The sequence below is a fragment of the Anomalospiza imberbis genome, chromosome 9 (assembly GCF_031753505.1).
Source record: "Anomalospiza imberbis isolate Cuckoo-Finch-1a 21T00152 chromosome 9, ASM3175350v1, whole genome shotgun sequence".
NCBI classification, from domain to species: Eukaryota; Metazoa; Chordata; class Aves; order Passeriformes; family Viduidae; genus Anomalospiza; species Anomalospiza imberbis.
In genome coordinates, this window is record NC_089689.1 from 21744708 (window position 1) to 21763343 (window position 18636).

The 18636-nt window shown below is 59.3% G+C and overlaps 3 protein-coding genes across 3 annotated transcripts; 2 read left to right on the forward strand and 1 right to left on the reverse strand.

The window, feature by feature from the left end:
• The first annotated feature begins 444 nt into the window (after window positions 1-444).
• On the forward strand, window positions 445-7660 carry PLK3 (polo like kinase 3). The gene is made up of 15 exons (XM_068198589.1): window positions 445-615; window positions 1399-1506; window positions 1593-1709; window positions 2131-2260; window positions 2348-2435; window positions 2977-3072; window positions 3752-3947; window positions 4302-4428; window positions 4825-4934; window positions 5013-5130; window positions 5234-5317; window positions 5519-5681; window positions 5781-5910; window positions 6131-6241; window positions 6626-7660. The coding sequence occupies exons 1-15, from the start codon at window positions 460-462 to the stop codon at window positions 6818-6820; spliced, it is 1929 nt and encodes a 642-aa protein (XP_068054690.1). The 5' UTR covers window positions 445-459; the 3' UTR covers window positions 6821-7660.
• DYNLT4 (dynein light chain Tctex-type 4) lies at window positions 4300-11287 on the reverse strand. Its single transcript, XM_068198592.1, has 3 exons — window positions 11190-11287; window positions 9431-9751; window positions 4300-9090 (listed from the first exon to the last, which is right to left on the reverse strand). Exon 3 carries the CDS (start codon window positions 9079-9081, stop codon window positions 8428-8430), a length of 654 nt encoding a protein of 217 aa, XP_068054693.1. The 5' UTR covers window positions 9082-9090; window positions 9431-9751; window positions 11190-11287; the 3' UTR covers window positions 4300-8427.
• BTBD19 (BTB domain containing 19) lies at window positions 11174-18365 on the forward strand. The gene is given in 10 exon segments (XM_068198590.1): window positions 11174-11215; window positions 11218-11307; window positions 11310-11419; window positions 13376-13613; window positions 14026-14079; window positions 15561-15620; window positions 16868-16936; window positions 17268-17399; window positions 17595-17720; window positions 17847-18365. Coding segments are annotated over 10 exon segments (1056 nt in total). The 3' UTR covers window positions 17982-18365.
• The last annotated feature ends 271 nt before the right edge of the window (window positions 18366-18636 follow it).

Genomic DNA, 18636 nt, shown 5'->3' on the forward strand with positions numbered 1-18636 from the left:
GCATGGGAGGGGGCTGTGTATGTCCTGGGAGACAGGGGAGGGAGCTCTGCACGTTTGTGGGCTCTCAGTGTGACTGTAGGAGAACCCTGAGTCAAGAGGAGGTTGGCCCTGTCCTTGTCTGCAGGAGGGGGGACATCACTGTGTGTGCAGGGGTGCGCCGCTGTGCAGTGGAGGCAGCGAGCCGCTGAGGGGCTTCACCCCGGGCGTCACAGCCGGCAGAGGGACGCCCGTGCGTTCCTGGAATCCCGAAACCACGCCCCCTCCCCCGTGCTGCGGCCCCTTTAAGGGCGGCACGGGGCCGCCCGGGGGCGGAGCTCCGCGGGTGACGTCATCGCGCCCCTTGATAAAGGCGGCGGGATTCCCGGGGCGGCAGCGGTGGCGCGCGCCGGCGGGGCCACGTGCGCGGGGCGCGGCGGAGCCCCGGCCCGGGGATCCTCCTCCTCGTCCTCCGCGCCCGCCATGGAGTCCGCCGGCCTCTTCCCCCCTTTCCCCGCCGCCCTCCCCGCGCGACCCGCGCCCGCCCCGGCGCCCCCGCCCCGCGCCGCCGAGACCACCCGCATCATCACCGACCCGGTCTCCGGCCGCTCCTACTGCAAGGGCCGCCTGCTGGGAAAGGTACCGGGAATGGGGAAAGGGGGCCGGGCCGTCGCGGAGGGCACCGGCTGGCTGCGCCGGGGTGAGCCGATGCGGACGAGGGGAGGGGCGGGGGCTGCGCGCCTGCTCGACCCCCCACGCCGGGCCGCCCGGGGCTGGATGCAGCCCCTCGGCTGCCGCCCGCCGCCCCCACCCTCCGCGCCTCGCCCGGCGGGCCCGCAGCAGTGCTGGAAGCCGTGAATCACCCGGGCTGGCTGCGTGCCTCGGCGGCTATCGGAGCCGCATCGGTTTCGGGGCGCCCCGCGGGGTGTGCGTGGGCCGGTGGGTGCCCCGGTTCCCAGAGGTGTCGGCCCGCGCCGCTCCGCCGCACGCAACTTTTCCCCCGGCTGACAGCAGCGTGTGTAGGAGGAGGATGCCGGTTCCCAGCCCGGCCCGAGTGGGCTCAGCGGCTGAGTGTGCAGATTGGAGGGTGACATCACGGCAGGAAAAACCTGTCTCCATGGGGCTTGCCTTTCGATGGCCTCCGGTCCCCGGGCTTCCTGCCCTGCGCAGGACTTTCCAGGTTGATCTGTCATGTGGAAAGATGCAAAGTCCGGCCGTAGTGGGAGGGAAAATGCCCTGGATGTTTTACAAGAAATGGGTGAAGAAAATGCCTGGTTGAGAGCATCATAGTTCAGATCTTAGTGGGCGACGCAGCAGGAGGGAGTGTGTGACGTGCCAGGGAAGGGAGGAGGAGGAGGCTTCTAAGCAGGCAGGGGCAAGGAGCTGTCTCTCACCCATCCGTAACCACCTCTTCCCTTGCAGGGTGGGTTTGCACGATGCTATGAAATGACAGACCTCTCCAGCAACAAAACCTATGCCGTGAAAGTCATTCCTCACAGCAGGGTGGCTAAACCTCACCAGCGGGAGAAGGTGGGTGCCATGTGGCTGGTGGGGTGCTGGGCTGATGGGGGGCAGCAGCTCACCTGGGCTGACCTGACACTGCTGCTCTCTTTAAGATCACCAATGAGATCGAGCTACATCGGGACTTGCACCATAAGCACATCGTCAAGTTCTCCCACTACTTTGAGGACTCAGAGAGCATCTACATCTTCCTGGAGCACTGCAGTAGGAAGGTGAGTGCTGCTGTGGCCTCCTTGTCAAAGGATCTCCTAGACAGCCATAGCTGGTTGGAGCAGACCTTACCGAGGTGTTTTGTTAGCTGTCCCCTTCTCCTGCGCTGTCAGCTGTCACACCCCTGAGGTCACCCTAAGCAGAGTGGTTTTGCACGGCACTGGGCACTCCAGCAGCTCTCTGTCTTTCTTGGACTGCCTGCTCATGGTGTGGCCACCATAAGTCCAGAGGTTCCCATGGCTCTGATGAGCAGCCTCAACCTCGTGTGGGGAGTCTGCTGAGGTCATGGCTGTGAAAGGAGGATTATTTGTGAATGTGCAACTTCTGGAAGAACTGGCTTTGACCCTGCCTACCCTATGCCTAGTCAGCAGGGCTGTCTCTTCTCCCTGCCTGCATCACAAGCTGTCTTCTCTCCCTTTGCAGTCCCTGGCCCACATCTGGAAGGCCCGCCATACTCTGCTGGAGCCTGAAGTACGCTATTACCTCAAACAGATCATCTCAGGCTTGAAATACCTTCACCTCAAGGGCATCCTGCACAGAGACCTCAAGCTTGGTGAGTGCTGTGGTTGGCACATGGTGTTGTGTGGGGAGCAAGCTGTCCCCAAGGGACTTGTGGTGACGCATCGCCCTTGACTTGCAGGCAACTTCTTCATCAATGAAAACATGGAGCTGAAAGTGGGGGACTTTGGGCTGGCTGCTTGCCAGGATGTCTCTGACCAGAAGAAAAAGTACGTTTGAGATTTTCCTTTTCTAGAATCCTCCAAGGTTTCACTCTTCTTCCTGTTGCTTCCCAGGAGAGTGGAGGGGCAAGGGGTCCCTCCTGGTCTTGGGAGAAGAAGCCTTAGGGCCCCTTCCTGAGGTGAGGGAGCAATTCCTGCTTCAGCTGCAGGCAAGGCGAGGGGGCTGGGGGCTTTGTGGCTCCTCCAGGAGTGAGCTTGCAGCCGTCAGGGAGAACAATGTGTTGACTATTACTATTGTGCCTGCTCGGCTGCCGTGCCGGCTGCACAGGCTGGGACACAAAGGCTCTGTTCCTCCTCAGCTCTGGGACAGGCTCTTCCCAACAGCTCCCCAAGAGCAGCTGCTGCTGACCTCCATGAGTGGGAGAGGAGGGAGTCTGTATGGGACTCCTTATAGATGGAGAGAGGGCCACAAAGAGCAAATTGGAGTGGGGAGAACAAGGCTGTAAGCTAAATCCCAGGGCTAGAAGCAGGGGGAGGCTGTCTGTGAGGGGATGAAGAGCATGCACTGATCTGGTGCTCTGCCCCACAGGACAATATGTGGGACCCCCAACTACCTGGCCCCAGAAGTGCTGCTGAGACAGGGCCATGGGCCAGAGTCGGACGTGTGGTCTCTGGGCTGTGTCATGTAAGTCTATGCTGCTGGGTGGGGAGGGGTCCAGGCACCCTGCCTGGGGTGGGGGCAGCTGCTCGTGGGCAACCCGATGAGGAAGTTTTCTTGTGCTGTGCCTTGTGGCTCTGCAGCGGTTGCTGAGAGGCAGGGGGAGGGGAGCGACTGGCTGGATCCTGCCCAGCCTTACTCTGGAGCAGGTGCTGCCTGTAGCCATCCTGGGATGCTGTGTGGGGACTGTGCAAGCAGGACCTGCATGGGGTGGGTGTGCTCATGGCACACTCGGCTCCGGTTCAAAGCAGGCTTGACCGCACTGTGAACCCGATAAACAGTGGAAAATCTCTGTGGTTGCTGCGCTGTTTGCTCAGGGAGCGATCGCTGTTTCGGCACATCCAGCCCCTCACCCGGCTGCTGCCTGCAAGCTGCCTGCTCCATTTTCCACCCTGGTGGCCACGCGGGTGGGAGCAGCAGGTGGCCTTTGCCTGCCAGCTCTTTGTCCTTCCTCAAGGCTCCTTGCCTGTTGCTCTAAACAGTTGCTAGGAGGAAGCATGGCCGGATGTGAGCATGGCTGTTGGGGCTGGAAGTGCTGCTCTCAGCCAGGTGTGGCCAGCCAAATGCCAATAACTTCCTTGCTTTAAGTGCTGCTGAGTCACAAGCCTGGTGGGGATCTGACAGTGGCATGCATGTTCCCTCCCAGGTACACCCTGCTGTGTGGGAACCCTCCCTTTGAGACCTCTGACCTCAAGGAGACCTACAGATGTATCAAGCAAGTGGAATACACCCTCCCCGTCTTCCTCTCCCTGCCTGCCAAGCACCTCATCACTGGCATCCTCAGACGCAACCCCCAGGACCGCCTCACCCTTGAGGAGATTTTGGACCATGAGTTCTTCAAGGTGAGTGGGTGAGGGCCTGGGTCAAGGGACCCTTCTCCAGGTGGGATGAGTTTTTTTGGGCTGTGCAGGGTGCTGTCCTTGTCCTGTACGAAGTGTCAGTCCTTCAAAGGAAGCAGCCGCTGTCCTGCCCAAATGCCAGCCAGAGGAACTGAGGGATCTGGTGTGCTTCTGCTGCCTTGTTGCTATAGCAAGGGGTTGTTTCCTGTGCTGATGCCAGTCATGGTTCTGAGGCTTGACGGAAACACAAGCTGGCTGTCAGGAGGGATGTGAATGACTGTGGTCAGCCCAGGGCAGCTGCTCTGCATGGAGCATGTGGCCTATGGAAAACAAACCTCTCCCTTGACCTCTCTGCAGGGCTACACTCCTGAGAAACTCCCTCCCAGCAGCTGTGTGATGGCTCCAGAGTTGAGTCCCCCAAATCCTGCAAAGACTCTGTTTGCTAAAGTCACCAAGACACTCTTTGGGAAGAAGAAACCCAAGGGTAAGTTTGTGCATTGCCAAGGAGCCTCTGGGTGACTCTTCCTTCAGGAAGAAGTGGATCCTGTTTTCTGGAGAGACCTCCTGATGGATCTCTCTGGACCCCCTGCCTGGGGACAGCACGAGCTGGGTGTGCCCCTGCCTTTCTTGTGCTGGTGGCCTGGCATGGGTGTGCACGCCTGGAGAGCGGATACTGTGCCACAACCCACGGGGCAGTTCCTCCTGGAAGCCCTGTGTTGCATGAGAACTGGGAAGTGAAAGTGGGAGGCAGCTGTCTGACGCCCTCCTTGCCTCCATGGGCATGGGAATAGATAAGGGAGAGCTGGGCTAGAGGAGGGGTGGCCTGGATGTCACCAGCCCCTGTGCTCAGCAGTGTACTCATCTCTTGATCTCTCCTCAGCCAAGAAGGGCTCTTCAGAGGACAGGGATGACATCTCCAAGTTGGTTACTGGGCTGATGAAGACCTCAATCTGTCGGCAGATGAGCTATAAAACTGTGGAAGGGAATGAGGTGAGAACATCTCCGAGGCTGTGCATGCCCTTCTTTGGCGGAACAGGCAGACCATGATAAAGCCAGGTCTCTCCACAGGCCACTCCTGTATCATGCCGCAGTGCCAGCTCCAGCCCCGTGGAGACAGTGGTGGAGGAGACATCTCACAAGTCTGCGTCGCCCTCCATCCGGGGAACGATGGCCAGCAGCTGTGAAGGTGAGCAATACCTGTCCCAGCCACCCCAGCCTGTCCCAAGCTTCCTGTCATGCCTGGCTGATAGCGGGGCCAGCTGACTCAGCCCGTCATCTTCTCCCCACAGCCTTTGAAGATTGCATCACTGCCTCTGCCATCATCGAGTCAGCTGTCCGACTCCTGCGGACCTGCCTCTCCTCCATGCCTCCAGGTAAACCGGTTGGACTGCTCTGGGGTGGGACAGGGGGCTGTGCATCCCCTTCCCCGTGGGATGAAGGCGTGGGTGCTACTTGGGGTACAAATAGAACCCTAAATGATGCCAGAGCCTGCTGTAGGGATCTGTTCCCTCTGGGCAGGTGAGATGGGCAGGGGCTGGCTGGCTGCACTGCTCACCTCCTCTCATCTCCAACAGCGGAGAAAAACCCAGCTTCCCTGGCCCGCCATGAGCACTTTGTCTGGGTGAGCAAGTGGGTGGATTATTCCAACAAGTATGGCTTTGGCTACCAGCTCTCCAACCGCAGCATTGGGGTCCTCTTCAACAATGGCACGCACATGACGCTTTCCCCCAACCACAGGTGAGCGGTGGGAATGGGGCTGATCTGTCTCTAAGAGAGCCCCTTGGGTGGGAAGGGGAGTCTATACCATCCTCAAAACTCGTGCTCTGCTCCCTCCAGGACTGTACATTACAACCCAACCAACAGCAAACACCTGGTGTTCTCTGTGTCTGCCATCCCTGAGCAGCTGCAGGGACAGATGAGTGTCTTGCGCTACTTTGCGTCCTACATGGAGCAACATCTCATGAAGGTGAGTGCTGGGGCCCAGGGCTGGACATTGGGTCATGGCTTGACCACACCACTTGAGCTGGTTAGACTCCCTGCTTGCATCTGTGGCCAGGTGGACACAGAGGGTTGTGCCCTGGGAGTGGGGACTCCACTGAGGGGGTACCCAGCTTTGATGCTGTGTGTGCTGGTGGAAGTGCTCCCATGTGTGGAACCAGTGTCTTATGCAGACCCTTCTCTCAAAGGGAGGTGACCTGCCCAGCTTAGATGACCTTGGGCAGCCAGCCCTGCTCCTCCTGCAGTGGGTGAAGACTGACCAAGCCTTGCTCATGCTCTTCAGCAGTGGCACCCTCCAGGTATGTGTGGGGCACAGTGGAGATGCCCAGACCCTTGTGAAGAGGAGGCCAGATAGGGGTCTTCTGGTGTGTGTTGGAGCTTGTCTGCCACAGCCCAAGTGGAAAATACAGCTGTGAAAACAGCTGTGGGTGCAGGATGTTGCTCCAGTGCCTGGAGCTGCTGGTTGTAGCTTCCCCAGCCCATGGAGAAGACATAGCATTCATTTGGAAGCTTCTATCTGCCCCTGTGCTAGGGCTGGCCCATTCCTGCCATGGGGCATGGGCAGGGATGCTCCCGGGCAGGTTGGGGAGGAGGAACGGGTTGAGACAGGAAATCTGGCTCCATCCTGGCTCCCAGCATGCTGTGGGAAGCATGGCTTAAACCAAGCCCAACCTGTCTCCTAGGTGAATTTCTACAACGACCACACCAAGGTGATCATTAGCAAGCCTGACCACTCCTGCCTTGTCACCTACATCAACCGGGAGCGCAACTCTTACACTTACAAGCTGTGCAGCATCCAGGAGCTGGGCTGCTCTCCTGAGCTGCACCACCGCCTCAGATACATCCTCAAGCTTCTTCAAGAATGGGCTGAGGCCTAGCCTGGGATCTTGGGGGACCCTGTCTGGACTTGGAGGTTTCCCCCTGCCCTCCCATGGGATGGGAGGGATGACGTGGTGCTGGCTATCCCCCTGGGCACTGTGTATCCTGGTGCTCAGCTGGACTCTGGACTAAGACATGGATGTGGTTACAGCAGCGGGTCTGGATATCCTTGCTGCTCCCTGGCTTTGGGCAATCGCTCTCTTCCCACTGGCAGCTCCTGCTCTGGTGGTGCTGGTCTTGATGGAATGGACTGGGGTGTTACAGGGAGGTGGTGGTGGATGAGTGCCCTGCAGCTGGGTTTGGGGCTGGCTAAGCCTTGATTAGGGCTGGCAACTACCTGTGGTGGAGGCTCAGGCTCCCCTGCCCCAGCTGATGCATCAGTTGCGCATACCCTCTGCATGGCCTGGAGATGGCTGGCACAGCTTTGATCTCAAACTTCAGGTGCTGTGGGATAGGAAAACCCCTTCCCAGGAATGTGCAGGGGTGAAGGGTGCTGCCTGCCCTGCCAGGGGCTCTGTGGGCTGGTGTGTGCCACTCCACAACTGTTACACTAAAGAGGGAGCTGTGCTGGGCTCAGCTGTGCCCAGTCTCTTCCCAGATTGTGAATTGTCTGGTACAACCTGAGGTTTGATAGAGGGTGGGGATGGGATCTGAGGACTTGCCTGGAGAAGCCCTCATTTTGTTGGGACCCAGGGTTGTTTCTTATTTCAAGGCAGTCTCTGCCATGTGGGACTATTTATGTATCTTATTTATATGGAATTATTTATTTTCCTGTTGGTCTGTCCATGTGCAGTTCCCCTCTCCCTGACTCGCCTCAATAAAAACTTATTTGTGTAAGGCAAACTATGTCTGCCTTATTTGAAGCTAGAGTCACAAAAGGGCTTCGGCATCATTCTTGCTCCAGAGCTGCTTCTGCCTATCAGGGATGACCCTTCTTGCCACTGACTGCTGCTGGGCAATAGGGTCAGGGCAGCAGGATGGCTGTGAGGAGCCCATGTGGTACCTCCACTGCCTTTTATGGGACTGGCACAAAGGGCAGAGATAGCTCTTGCTTATGCTGGTGCAGCCTTGGAGCTGCCTCAAGTTTTCCTTGCTGCTGCCAAATGCATTCCCAGTCCTTTCTGTGCTTGGACCCAACCCAGCTGCTCTCCCGATTCTGCTGAGCTGCCGAAGGCAGGAGCTATGACCCAGGTGGTGGAGGGGTTGCCTGAGCCCTTGCACTGACATCTTGTGTGATGGGATATGAGCTGGGCATGAAGCCAGGAAAGAGCTCTGTGAGCTTGCTTTGAAGGTGATCTGTGTAATCAATCTGCCTGGGAGCAGCTTGGGCTGTGGGAAGCAGCCTGGGCTGCTCCAACAGCCCTGGGCAGTTGCCTGTTCCAGGGAAATCCAGCCTTTTGTTGTGTTTGCTGCCGCCTGGGTCTCTTTGCAAACCGTAGTACTGGGAACTGCAGCGTGGGTGTGAGTTGAGGCTGGAGTGAGCATCTTGCTCACTACACACACCCTGGCCCAAGACTCCAGGTATGGCACACAGTTGGACAAAACGTCTTTATTTCAGCTGTTCTCTCCCTACAGCTCTACAAGACTGTGGACAGAGAGGCATGTGCTACTCGAAGTAGAGCCCATACACTGTGGCCACAGCAAAGAGGGAGGCGTTGGAGAAGGTGGCAGAGGCAAAGCTGTCAGTCTCAGGGTCCCATAGTCCCCGGCTGGCCACCAAGAGGCTCTGCTGGCCCTGCTGGCCCAGCACCACGTGGCAGACCAGCTTGTAGCGGGGTGGCACCACCTCCTTGGCCTGGTTCTGCAGCAGCTCAGTCAGGCTCTGGGCTAGTGGGGCACTGCCCTGGGGACTGTATACACTGGTCCCCAAGGCACAGGCCAGGGTCCCCTCCAGCACCCGCTGCACCCGCCCTGCATCAAACTTGCAGCCTTTGTCTGGTCCCATCCTGTAAGTGTTTTCAAGACGGGTCTTCAGGATGGGTTGGAAAATTGGGAGCCCAGAGAAGCTAACGTGTCTGTGGAGCATCCAGGGGCCAATGGAGGGACGCCTGCTCCCCGGGACCATCCCAAATGAGCTGCGGCGGCTGAGGATGGAGTTGCGGCGGGAGAGCAGGGGTGGTGGTTTGCTGTCCTCAGTGCCCCGGGCTGGGGCTGGGGGCTGGGACCCACGGCGTGCAGTGCAGAGTGAAGGGGCTTCAGTGTTGGCTGCAGCCAGCACCTGGGCTAGCAGGGCTATCTCTGGGACGGGCTGCTCAGCCATAGGGGTGGCCTGCAAAGGAGATGTACCTGAGTGTTAGGTGAGGCAGGTGTCCTGTAGCCTCTCCATTCCCCTGCCTCTCTGCCTCACATCTCCCTGCCCTCTGCAAATCCCATGCCTTCTGGCATGTGAATCTCCGTGAGACGAGATGGAGAAGGGCTGGGAGATCCATGGTAGCTGTCTTCCCTTCTCCAGTGCCTCCATGCCCATCAGACCTGGCCAGCTGGGACTGATCCAGTGCAGTAAAGCATGGTCCACACAGCCCTCTGCTCTCCCATCCCCAGCCCTTCCCCTGGCACAGGTGAGTGACTCTTTCCCCAGTGTTCCAGTCTGCATCTGATCCCACACTTACCCTAAGTTCCACTCCTGTCCTTACAGAGTAAACCCAGGGGAATTGTCTCTGGTGGATGTCGCTGCCCAGGACCAATCTTTATCTTGCAAGCTGCTGTGAGCAGGGCCAAACCTGTTGTGCTCCTGGAAGGTGAAGTGTTGCTATGGGACACTGTAGGTCTCCAGGGCTGTTCTGGGGCATGGCTTCTGTAACTCCTTGTTTCCTGGTCCCTGGACAGCCCTGTTCCCCTTCACTCCTGCCCTCTCTGCATTTTCAGCTGTGTCAGCACAGGGATGTGGTTATTCCAGGCATGTGCCCTCCAATCTCAGCTCCCTGCCAGCCCTGAAAAATGCAGGCTGGTGTTGGATGTGCAAGAGAAGAGCAGGGGGTGGAGAGTAGCAACTGTGATCACTACTTTGTGCCTTGACCATGGGCTGCAATAGGCCTGGGCCCTCCAACAGCTTGATTTTGCTCAGACATTTGCATCCTTAGGCTACTTATGCCCCACTGCACCAAGGGAGAGTGTGCATGGGTGGGTACCATTGAGTCATATAATCACATAGTGGGTTGTGCTGGAAAGGACTTTACAGATCATCTAGTTCCAAATCACCTGCAGTGGGCAGGGATGCCACCCCTAGAGCAGACTGCTCAGAGCCCTATCCAACCCAGCCTTGAACACTTCCAGGGACTGGATGGAGCACAGCCCTGGCACATACCAGGGACCCTGCTGCTGTAATGCCTGAGGGGTGAACAGGTCCCTGGGGGCTCCCAACCCTGGCCGGAGTTTCTCTCTGCCAGTGGAGCCCAGCCCAGCTGGTACGGCTGTTCCATCAATGTGCCTTTGTCTGGCCTGGCTGCTGAGCTATTTGAGGAAAGTGGAGACAGCTTTTGTGTTTCTATCTCCGGTCGGAGGTATTTATAGCCTGCCTCTGACTAGCGCTGCCAAGCACACTGCCAGCTGGACCCCATTCCCTTGGGTGCTGCCTCAGCTCGGAGAGCCCCATTCCTGCCTCTCCTTCACACCACCCACTGACAAGCAAGGGTGGATCCCTCCATAGGCAATCCCTTCCTTGCGCTGCTCGGGGCCAGCCAAGGGTCGGAGAATGGCACAAGACTTGGTCTGGGCTTAGGTGAGCGGTTGCTCTAGTGGGTTGATCTGGTGGGTGGCATCCCTGCCCATGGCAGGGGGGTTGGAGCTAAATGGTCCCTTCCCATCCAAGCCTTTCTATGAGGCTGGTGATGCTTTTTTCTGCCTGCAAGCACCTGTACCCTAAGCAGACACGAGAGCTGCAGGGCTCTGACCTGGAGCATCGCAGGAGAGAAGGCTTCCCCCATTTCAGGGGACAAATCTCCCTGCCGGGCTCCAGTCTGCTCCCAGTGCTGCTGCTGGGGACTCAGCCATGCCCAACGGCTTTCCATGGGGGCTGTGCGGGTGGAGGTGAGGGTGGTTTCCATGCATGTGCTGCCTTTTCCAAAATCTCAGCTGGCTGCGTCTTTTCACTCTATCTCTTCGCTCCGCAGCGAAGCCACCAGCTTGGGCCGCAATGTCCCCGTGCCAGGCGTGCCAGAGCCAAGCCAAGAATCACGGCAAGGAATTCCGCTCGCTGCGAGACGCAGCCCTGCTTCCCCATCCGGCGAGCGCCGGACAGAGCCGCCTCGGCAGCAAGGTCGTGCTTCACGGCTCATTGTCCCATCGCTCCCTCCCACTGCTCCCCCGGCAGCCCGGCCTCCAGCGCCGGCGCTGCCTGCCAGGTTTCCCTAGCAATGGGCCGTGCCGCACGACGCAGCGGGCTGGCTTCCTCCCCGCGGCCTCCGCGGGCTGGCCGGCCTCCCGACAGCCTCCGGACTCCCTCCCGCCATCCGCCGGCCTCGTCCCGCCTGCCTGCGCCTCCTTCCGCCGCCGCGCTCCCTGAGGCAGCCCATGGCCGGACCCTGCTCGGCGCGGCTGCAGGGCGACGTGGCCGCCTTCAGCGCCGCCCTGCGCACCCTGGTCAACAACCCCCAGTTCAGGTGAGGGCCCGGGGCGTGCCGCCTCCCCCCAGCCCCGCCGAAGCCCCCGGCGGCTGCTCCGTGCTGTTTTCCCGCCGCCCCGAGCCCTCCCTGCTGGGGCGATGGGGGCCCGCAGGCAGTTCGGGGAGCCGCGGGCAGCTGGTGGGGCCGACGTAGCTTATGCAGCGCTCCCCACACACCCGCATGCCAACAGGAGTCCAGGGCTGCCCACCCTGCACAGCCATCATCTCTCAGGAGGAGGGAAAGTTCCCAGGTGTGCCCAGACCCCCTCTGTCCCCAGGCATGGTGCCAACGGGGCGAGGCAGTAATCCCAGGATAAATCCTGTGCCGGGGCTCTTGCCCTTGCCAGGAGTGGGGGTACATTGAGCTTCCCCAGGCACAGCTTCCTCCTTTGCTCCGTTCCTCTCCCACCTGGCTTTACTGGTGTTTTATCCCCGGAGGGCATGCGACAGCCTGGCATCCCTCCTCACAGGGTTTGGCATTCCTGCCACCTCTTGCCAGAGCAGAGATGGAGATGCTGCCTTGGCTTCCCTCACCCACATGGTATGTCCTGCCTGGCTGTGGTCCTCTTCATCCACTTCCTGCTGAGGCCTGGCCAGCCTCTCTGGGGAACACCAGAGCTATCTAAGGAAATCCCCATTGCCGCTGAAATTTTTGGCCACCCAGAAGAGAAATCCCAATGAAAACTCCCCAGCCACAGCACCAGGCAGTAGAGGAGTGGCTGATAATGCCTGGTCATTCTCAGCCTACATCCTGCTGCTCACATCTTTCAACCCATACCCCTTATCCAGCATCCTGCAATCTGCATCCTGCAACCTGAAATCTGTGCTCTACATCCATCTACTTCATCCCACATCCTGCATCCTTTCTCCTGTAGCCTGTACCTCACAGCCTGCACTCTGTAGCCTTTGTTCTGCATCTCACATCCTGCAACCTTCATTTTGCACCCGTCCTGCAGCCTGTGTCCTGCATCCCAGACCTTGCATGCCATCATCACACAGCCTGCATCCTGTATTCTCCTTGCTCCTCTTGGCCTGTGGACCTCAATCACAGAACAGTTTATCATGATCCCCCTTGTAGGAGCAGTCATTGAGGACCTGTTGGGCTCTGCTCACAGCACCCATCCTGCCCCAGCAGTGTGTTTCCTGATAGACACTTCGGATGACCCAGGTGTCCTTCCTCCTGGTGGTCACATACACCTCCCTGTGGGACACTCTGAGGGTCAGGCCATGGATTTGTGCATGTCCTCATGGCAGTGAGAGTTGGGGTGGCATGCCTTCTGCTCACTGGCCTGCTGGGATGGAGGAAGGAACAAGGGGATAGATGGGCCATAGCCACAGGTATGCTCAGGCTGGAGACTCCATGTCCTTTGCCTGCTTCTTTTCCCCTGACCTTGCCCCTCTTTCCTGGGGCCATGGAGCTGGGGAGACATTCTGGGGAGGGGAGGGTTATAGGGGATCAGGGCAACAGGATGGTCCCCGTGCTCTAGTGCATGCCACAAGCTGTCCTGTTGCACCAGTGCCAGCCCTTCTGGCAGCTATGCCAGAGACTTCACATCCCTGAGACGATGAGTCAGTTCCCATGAGTCAAGGAGGCTGATCCCAGTGACAGCAATGCTTTCCTTGGCTCTGCTATGCCAAAAGAGAAAGTCATTTTCTCTAGCTGTCCTTGGCCTTTCTCTGCCCTGCTTGGTGCCATCACCCAGGGCTCTCCATGCTTTCCAGAGGACCTGTTGTGCTCACCTCGCCTGCAGCATTCAAATGGCTGGAAAGAGCCACCAACAAGGTCCCCTCTGTTCCCCTGAAGGGACAAACCCCTGGGTTAAAAGTAAAGGGCACTGCCCTGCTGTGCCAGGCACTCAGCAGGGCCCTTCCTGTGTGCCCTGTCCCAGCCCAGGGAAGGCTGTGCCCTTGCTTTCCAGGCACCGTGTCCCTCATGGTCCCCTCTTCCCCACAGCGATGTGATGTTTGTGGTGGGCCAGGAGCAGCAGAAGGTGTTTGCGCACCGCTGTGTGCTGGCGTGCCGCTGTCAGGTGTTCCGTGGGATGCTCAGCCAGGCACCAGTGGGCAGCCAGGACTCCTCCAGCAGCGTCCCACCTCAGGGCCCCTTCATCCTGGGCAACGTGCAGCCTGAGGTCTTCCTGGCCGTCATTGAGTTCCTCTACACCAACAGTGTCACCCTCAACAGCCACATAGTGAGTGGGGATGGGGCTGGTGGGGACCATGGACATGAGAGGGACAAGAAGGGGATGCAGGGGAAGGGGGCGCTTTGCAAGTCTTGGTGTGCCAAAGTTGGAGGAGACGGTCTATGTGATGCTCTCTGGCTGGCTAACAGGGTAATGAATGTGTGGGGTCTCAACCCAGCACAGTGGGGTGTCCAGAGCACCTTGTCCCAGTCCTGGGACCTCTGGCTGTGCATACCTTGGATGATGAGAATGGGGATACCACAGCAGGAAGCCTACATTTTTTCCCATGCAGCAGCCTTATCTCCCATGCCCCACCCAGGAGCTCCCATGGAAGCTGGAGCACACCTGCCCTTTACCCTGGGCTGCAGTGCCTGTCCATGGCCCCATGCACTGATGATCACAAGGTCCCTCTTCCCTGCAGGCACTGGAGGTGCTGACCTCATCGGTGGAGTATGGCTTGCAGGACCTGTGCAAGGTACAGTGCTGTTTGGGCTGAGGGCAGTGGTCCCTGAGTGTTCCCAGGCTTGACAGCACCCCAAGATGGTCCCTGCATGGCTGGCAGCTGGAGGTGCCTCTGAGGAAAGCACTGTGGACCATCACACAGGCTTGGCCCTGCTTCTCGATCCTAGAAGGTCTCTCCAGTGGGATCCCCCTTGAGTGGGTGCAGCAGTGGTCAGGAATCCCACAGGGGAATCCCGAGAAATCATGGAGTTTCACATCTCCCGCACATCAAAGGTCAGAAGGAAAGCCCCCGTGCCTTTGCCCACACGTGCTGCCCAGTCATCTGACAGGATGATGCAGTTTAAGAGAGCCCCGATCCTCGGGAGCAGTCAGCACCTCAGCTGTGGTGCTGCTAAGGCAATGCTGCTTCGGGTAGGAGGGTTTTGGGAAGGCAGCAGGGAGCAAAGAGGAAGGGTGGGAGCTGAAGGAGGAGGGTTCAGGGAGCTGAAGCAGCTCAATGTTGGGGAGGGTGGCCAGGCCACGTCATCAGCCTGATTCCTGAATTACAGCCTGGCTGAACGCGTGACCCGACGTCTCACACCCAGACTTCCCCTCCCTCCCCATCACACTGGGAAAGTTATCTCAGGAGCTGAGGAATCGTGGGCTCTTGTCTGCCGCAGTGGTGGGATGGGACGTGTGGAAACAAGATCAGCCAAAGCCCAGATGTGGCAGAGAGCTGTCAAACAGCTGTCTGGGCAGGGAAGGGATATAAGGAGTGTAGCAGAAAAGGGGGACCTGGTACCCCTATTGTGAGTCACATCCCACTACCCAGCAAATGCGTCCTGAAGGGGGGTGACCTGCATAGAGGAGGGGTGGGAGGGAAAAGGGCTGACCAAGGACAGCTGGTGAACCATGTCAGTGTGCCCAGCTGCAGGGTGACCTCATATCCCTGCTGCCAATGACTCAGGGCCCTTCTGCCCCAGCTGACAGCTCCTCCCTGCATGTCACATCCCCTTAGGTTTCCCAGGGACTCTGGTAGACAGCTGAGATAAGCAGGAGAGAGGTCCCACTCACTGATAAACATGCTAGTCTGGCTGCTTTCCACCTGCATCATCCATGTAGAGGATGCAGCTGGAGATGCTGGTCCCCCAGCAGTCAGCCAGAGCAAAGCTGAAGTCATGCAGTGCACTGCAGCTGGCACCAGGACTGTGCCCTATGGCAGAACATGGATGGCACCTGTAGACAGGATTAAGGGACCCACCTGGGGCTATCAGATTGGCTGGGTTTGGTCACATCAGTCTTGGTCCCTGGCTCCATCAGTGGCCAAGCTGGTTGCCCATATCCACACTGCAAGTCTTCATCCCACAGGCAATTGCTTATGAAATCCTGGGGAACTGGAGGTGCCTCTGCCTCACATTCTATGCGCTGGGGGCTGAGGGGATGCTGAGAGTTGTGTGGGGGGATGACAGGGTTGTGTCCCCAACTCTGCCCACCCTCTCCCTGTCTGCCTTACAGCTCTGTGTCAAGTTCATCAAGGATACGCTGAGTGTGGAGCAGGTCTGCGAGGCCCTGCAGGTAAGAGTGACACCAGTAGGGACATAAAGGCTTAAAAATAACCTGTACAATTTTGGGGCTGCAACAGACTTGACCCTTCTGTTCTTTGCTGGACAGTGGGGCAGGATTTCTCACTCACTCCTGGCCCAGCAGCTGCCCTGCCAACTCCGAGACCACTGGGATTGTACCAGGGCTGCAAGGGACAGTGGGGCCACCAGAGCCTGGCAGAGAAGTGTCTTCTCTGTCAGCCTGAGCAGGGCTGGCCAGAACTCCCTAGTGCCAGGGCTTTGTCATCATCTGCATGAAACTGGGAGGCACTGGGTTTTGGGGAGCCAGTCCCAAAACCCCTGCTGAGAGTTGAGGCACCTAAAAATAGCCTTGTGAAGGTCCTAATGGCCCTGGCCATGCTACTTGGTGGGACCAAGAAGGGGGATTTGTTTCATCTCCCACAAGCTGAAGCAATCTTGGGGTGAGGTGCCTGCCCCAGAACACAGAGCCCCAGCCAGATGTGATGCCAGATCACTGTGACATGAATGGAGCTAAAACTGGCCCAGAGGAAACAAAACAAGAAACCCCAAAACCCCAGAACAAAACAGCTTGTCTGCCCTCCCCACTTACGTCAGCACTGGTCCCCTGCTGTGGTGGAGCAGGATGTGATGTTCACCCTGCCTGTGCTGGTCCCGACTGCCCCACACACAGGGGCTGCTGTGGGGGGGGTGGGGTCGTGCCCTCCTGGTAACCTGATGGGCAGTGCCAGCCCTGGGACGAGCATTGCTCAGTAGGGCTGTGAGAAAATGAGAGCAACCCCAAATTCCTGCTGCAGTGGGGGGTGGCAGCTATGGGTCAGTTTGGGGCTGGCACCAGGGGTTATGGGGTGCTTGTGGAGAGCTTTAAGCTGATCCTGTGCCCACACAAGGAACGCTGGGGACTGGTGGTTTCATGTGCCTGTGGTGTTACCTTGTGAGAACAGCACCAGGGCCTCTCCCCCACTGTGGGCTCAGTGAGGTGCCTGAGCAGAGATGAAAAGTCATGTCCTGGGGCTGGGTGATCATTGTGGGCATTAGAGCCACCAAAACATCTGCTGTTGGGCAGGCCAGAAAAGGAGGGAGCCTTGGTGCCCCTTCCTCCCCACATTCTCACTGTGATACCCAACCCAGAGAGATGTCTACCTCACCTGTGTCCCTGACAGGGCCCATGTTTCTGTAGGGATTTGGCAGGGAGTCCCTCCTGCCCTGGACCCTCTTGCAGGTGTCTGTGTTGTCTCACAGGCTGCGGTGACCTATGGACAGGTGGACCTCCAGCAGCACTGCCTGGCCTTCATCGAAGGCTGCACCGCGGTACGGTGGCAGGTGATGGGGGAGCATGGTGTGGGGTACTCCAGGGTATGGGGGGCACAGGGCATGGAGAACACTGCATGAGGCAAGGGAGCAGGGCCCCTAAGGACAGCATGCCTGGAGGCTGGGAGAGGAGCAAATGCTATTTGGAGAGAAGATGCTGAGTGACTGGCAGAGGCAGGCTGGGGGGTACTGGAGTGCCAGGGGCTTGGAGTTTGGGTTGGGAGACGCTGGAGTGCCAGGCAGGGATGGCAGCAGGATGTGTCTCATGGATGGGGGTGGTGGTTGTGTGGGGTCCTGGTTCCAGCACCCCAGTGTTGTGATGTGCTGGCAGGCAGTGGTGCGGACCCAGGGCTTCCGTGAGCTCTCCGATGTGGTGCTGGCGCGGGTGCTGCGCAGTGACCGCCTGGCCGTGGATGAGCTGGACCTGGTGCAGGCTGTGCGGGAGTGGGCACACGTCAGCTCGGTGAGTGTCATGCAGCAAGGACCACCCAGGGCTGCCTGGGCCCCCACCAGCCCAGGCTGGGAATGTAGGCACCCTATCCCTGAGCCCAGGGCTCTGTGATGCACACAGAAGCTGTGTCACTCCCCCCCAGGCCCCTGCTTCCCCTGGTGCCCAGGACATCACCAGCCTCATCCCTCACATCCTGATGTCTGACAGGCTGTCCTGGAGCGTCCTGTGCCAGAGGTGGCTGCCCTGCCAGTGAGGGAGCTGCGCCTCCCCTTGCTGGCACCTAGCGAACTGGTGACTCTGGAAAGCTACAACCAGCAGGACCTCCTCATCCCGGTGAGCTGCTGCCTGTTCTTAGGGTCTCCTGACTGACCTCCAGGGCTGGAGGGTGCTGCGGGATGGGCTGAGGAGGACCACACTGTGGCAATGCTGATGCCCCCATCTGTCTCCCCATCCCCACAGGTGGAGAACATCGCGGCAGCCTGGCGTGCCCACGCACTGAGGAAGGGCAGCGGGGTGCCCTCCCGCCTCTGCCGTCCCCGCCGGGGCACACGGCCCCGCGACCATCACCGTCACCTTGAGCCACACGCCAAGTAGGGGCTGGGCAATGAGTTTTGTCCAGCCCAGCCGGGGACTCTGCAGTGGGGCAGGGTGTGGGGCTGGGCACTGATGCTGCTGTGGCCAAGAGCATCGATAAGGTGCTTTGTCCCATGTCACAGCATCGGGGCCAGGGCAGGATGCCTGGATCACCCCCAGAAGTGATGCAGGGGCGGGGGTAGGGTAGAGCTGGGCTATGTGATGGGTGCAAGGACACTGCAGGCTGCCCAGGTAGTGACCCAAGGGTGGTGGGGCTGCAGAGATCCCTGCGGGATGGGGACCCAAGATGAGCTCCCCCTTCCCCGGGGCCGTGCTGCCCTCCCCCGGTAGCGGGGCCGTGCTGCAGTGGGAGAGAGCGCCAGCACCTGCCCGGGGAGGGGCACGGAACCCTCCATGGCAGCGGCGCGGGGACTCTGGGGCTTGGCGGGGGTGCAGGTAGGAGGGGACACATGGGCATCTTTGCACGCACCGCTGCACCGCCAGGCTCCCATCCCCCAACCGCCGCCAAGCCCTACCAGCAGGCCACACGCACGCAGGACAGGCTGCCAGCCCCCCATGTGCCACACACACTGTGTGCAGCCCCCCCGGCACCCCCCACTGAGTGTGTGCACACAGCTGGGTCTGTCTCAAGCACACATACACCCCTTCCAGCTGT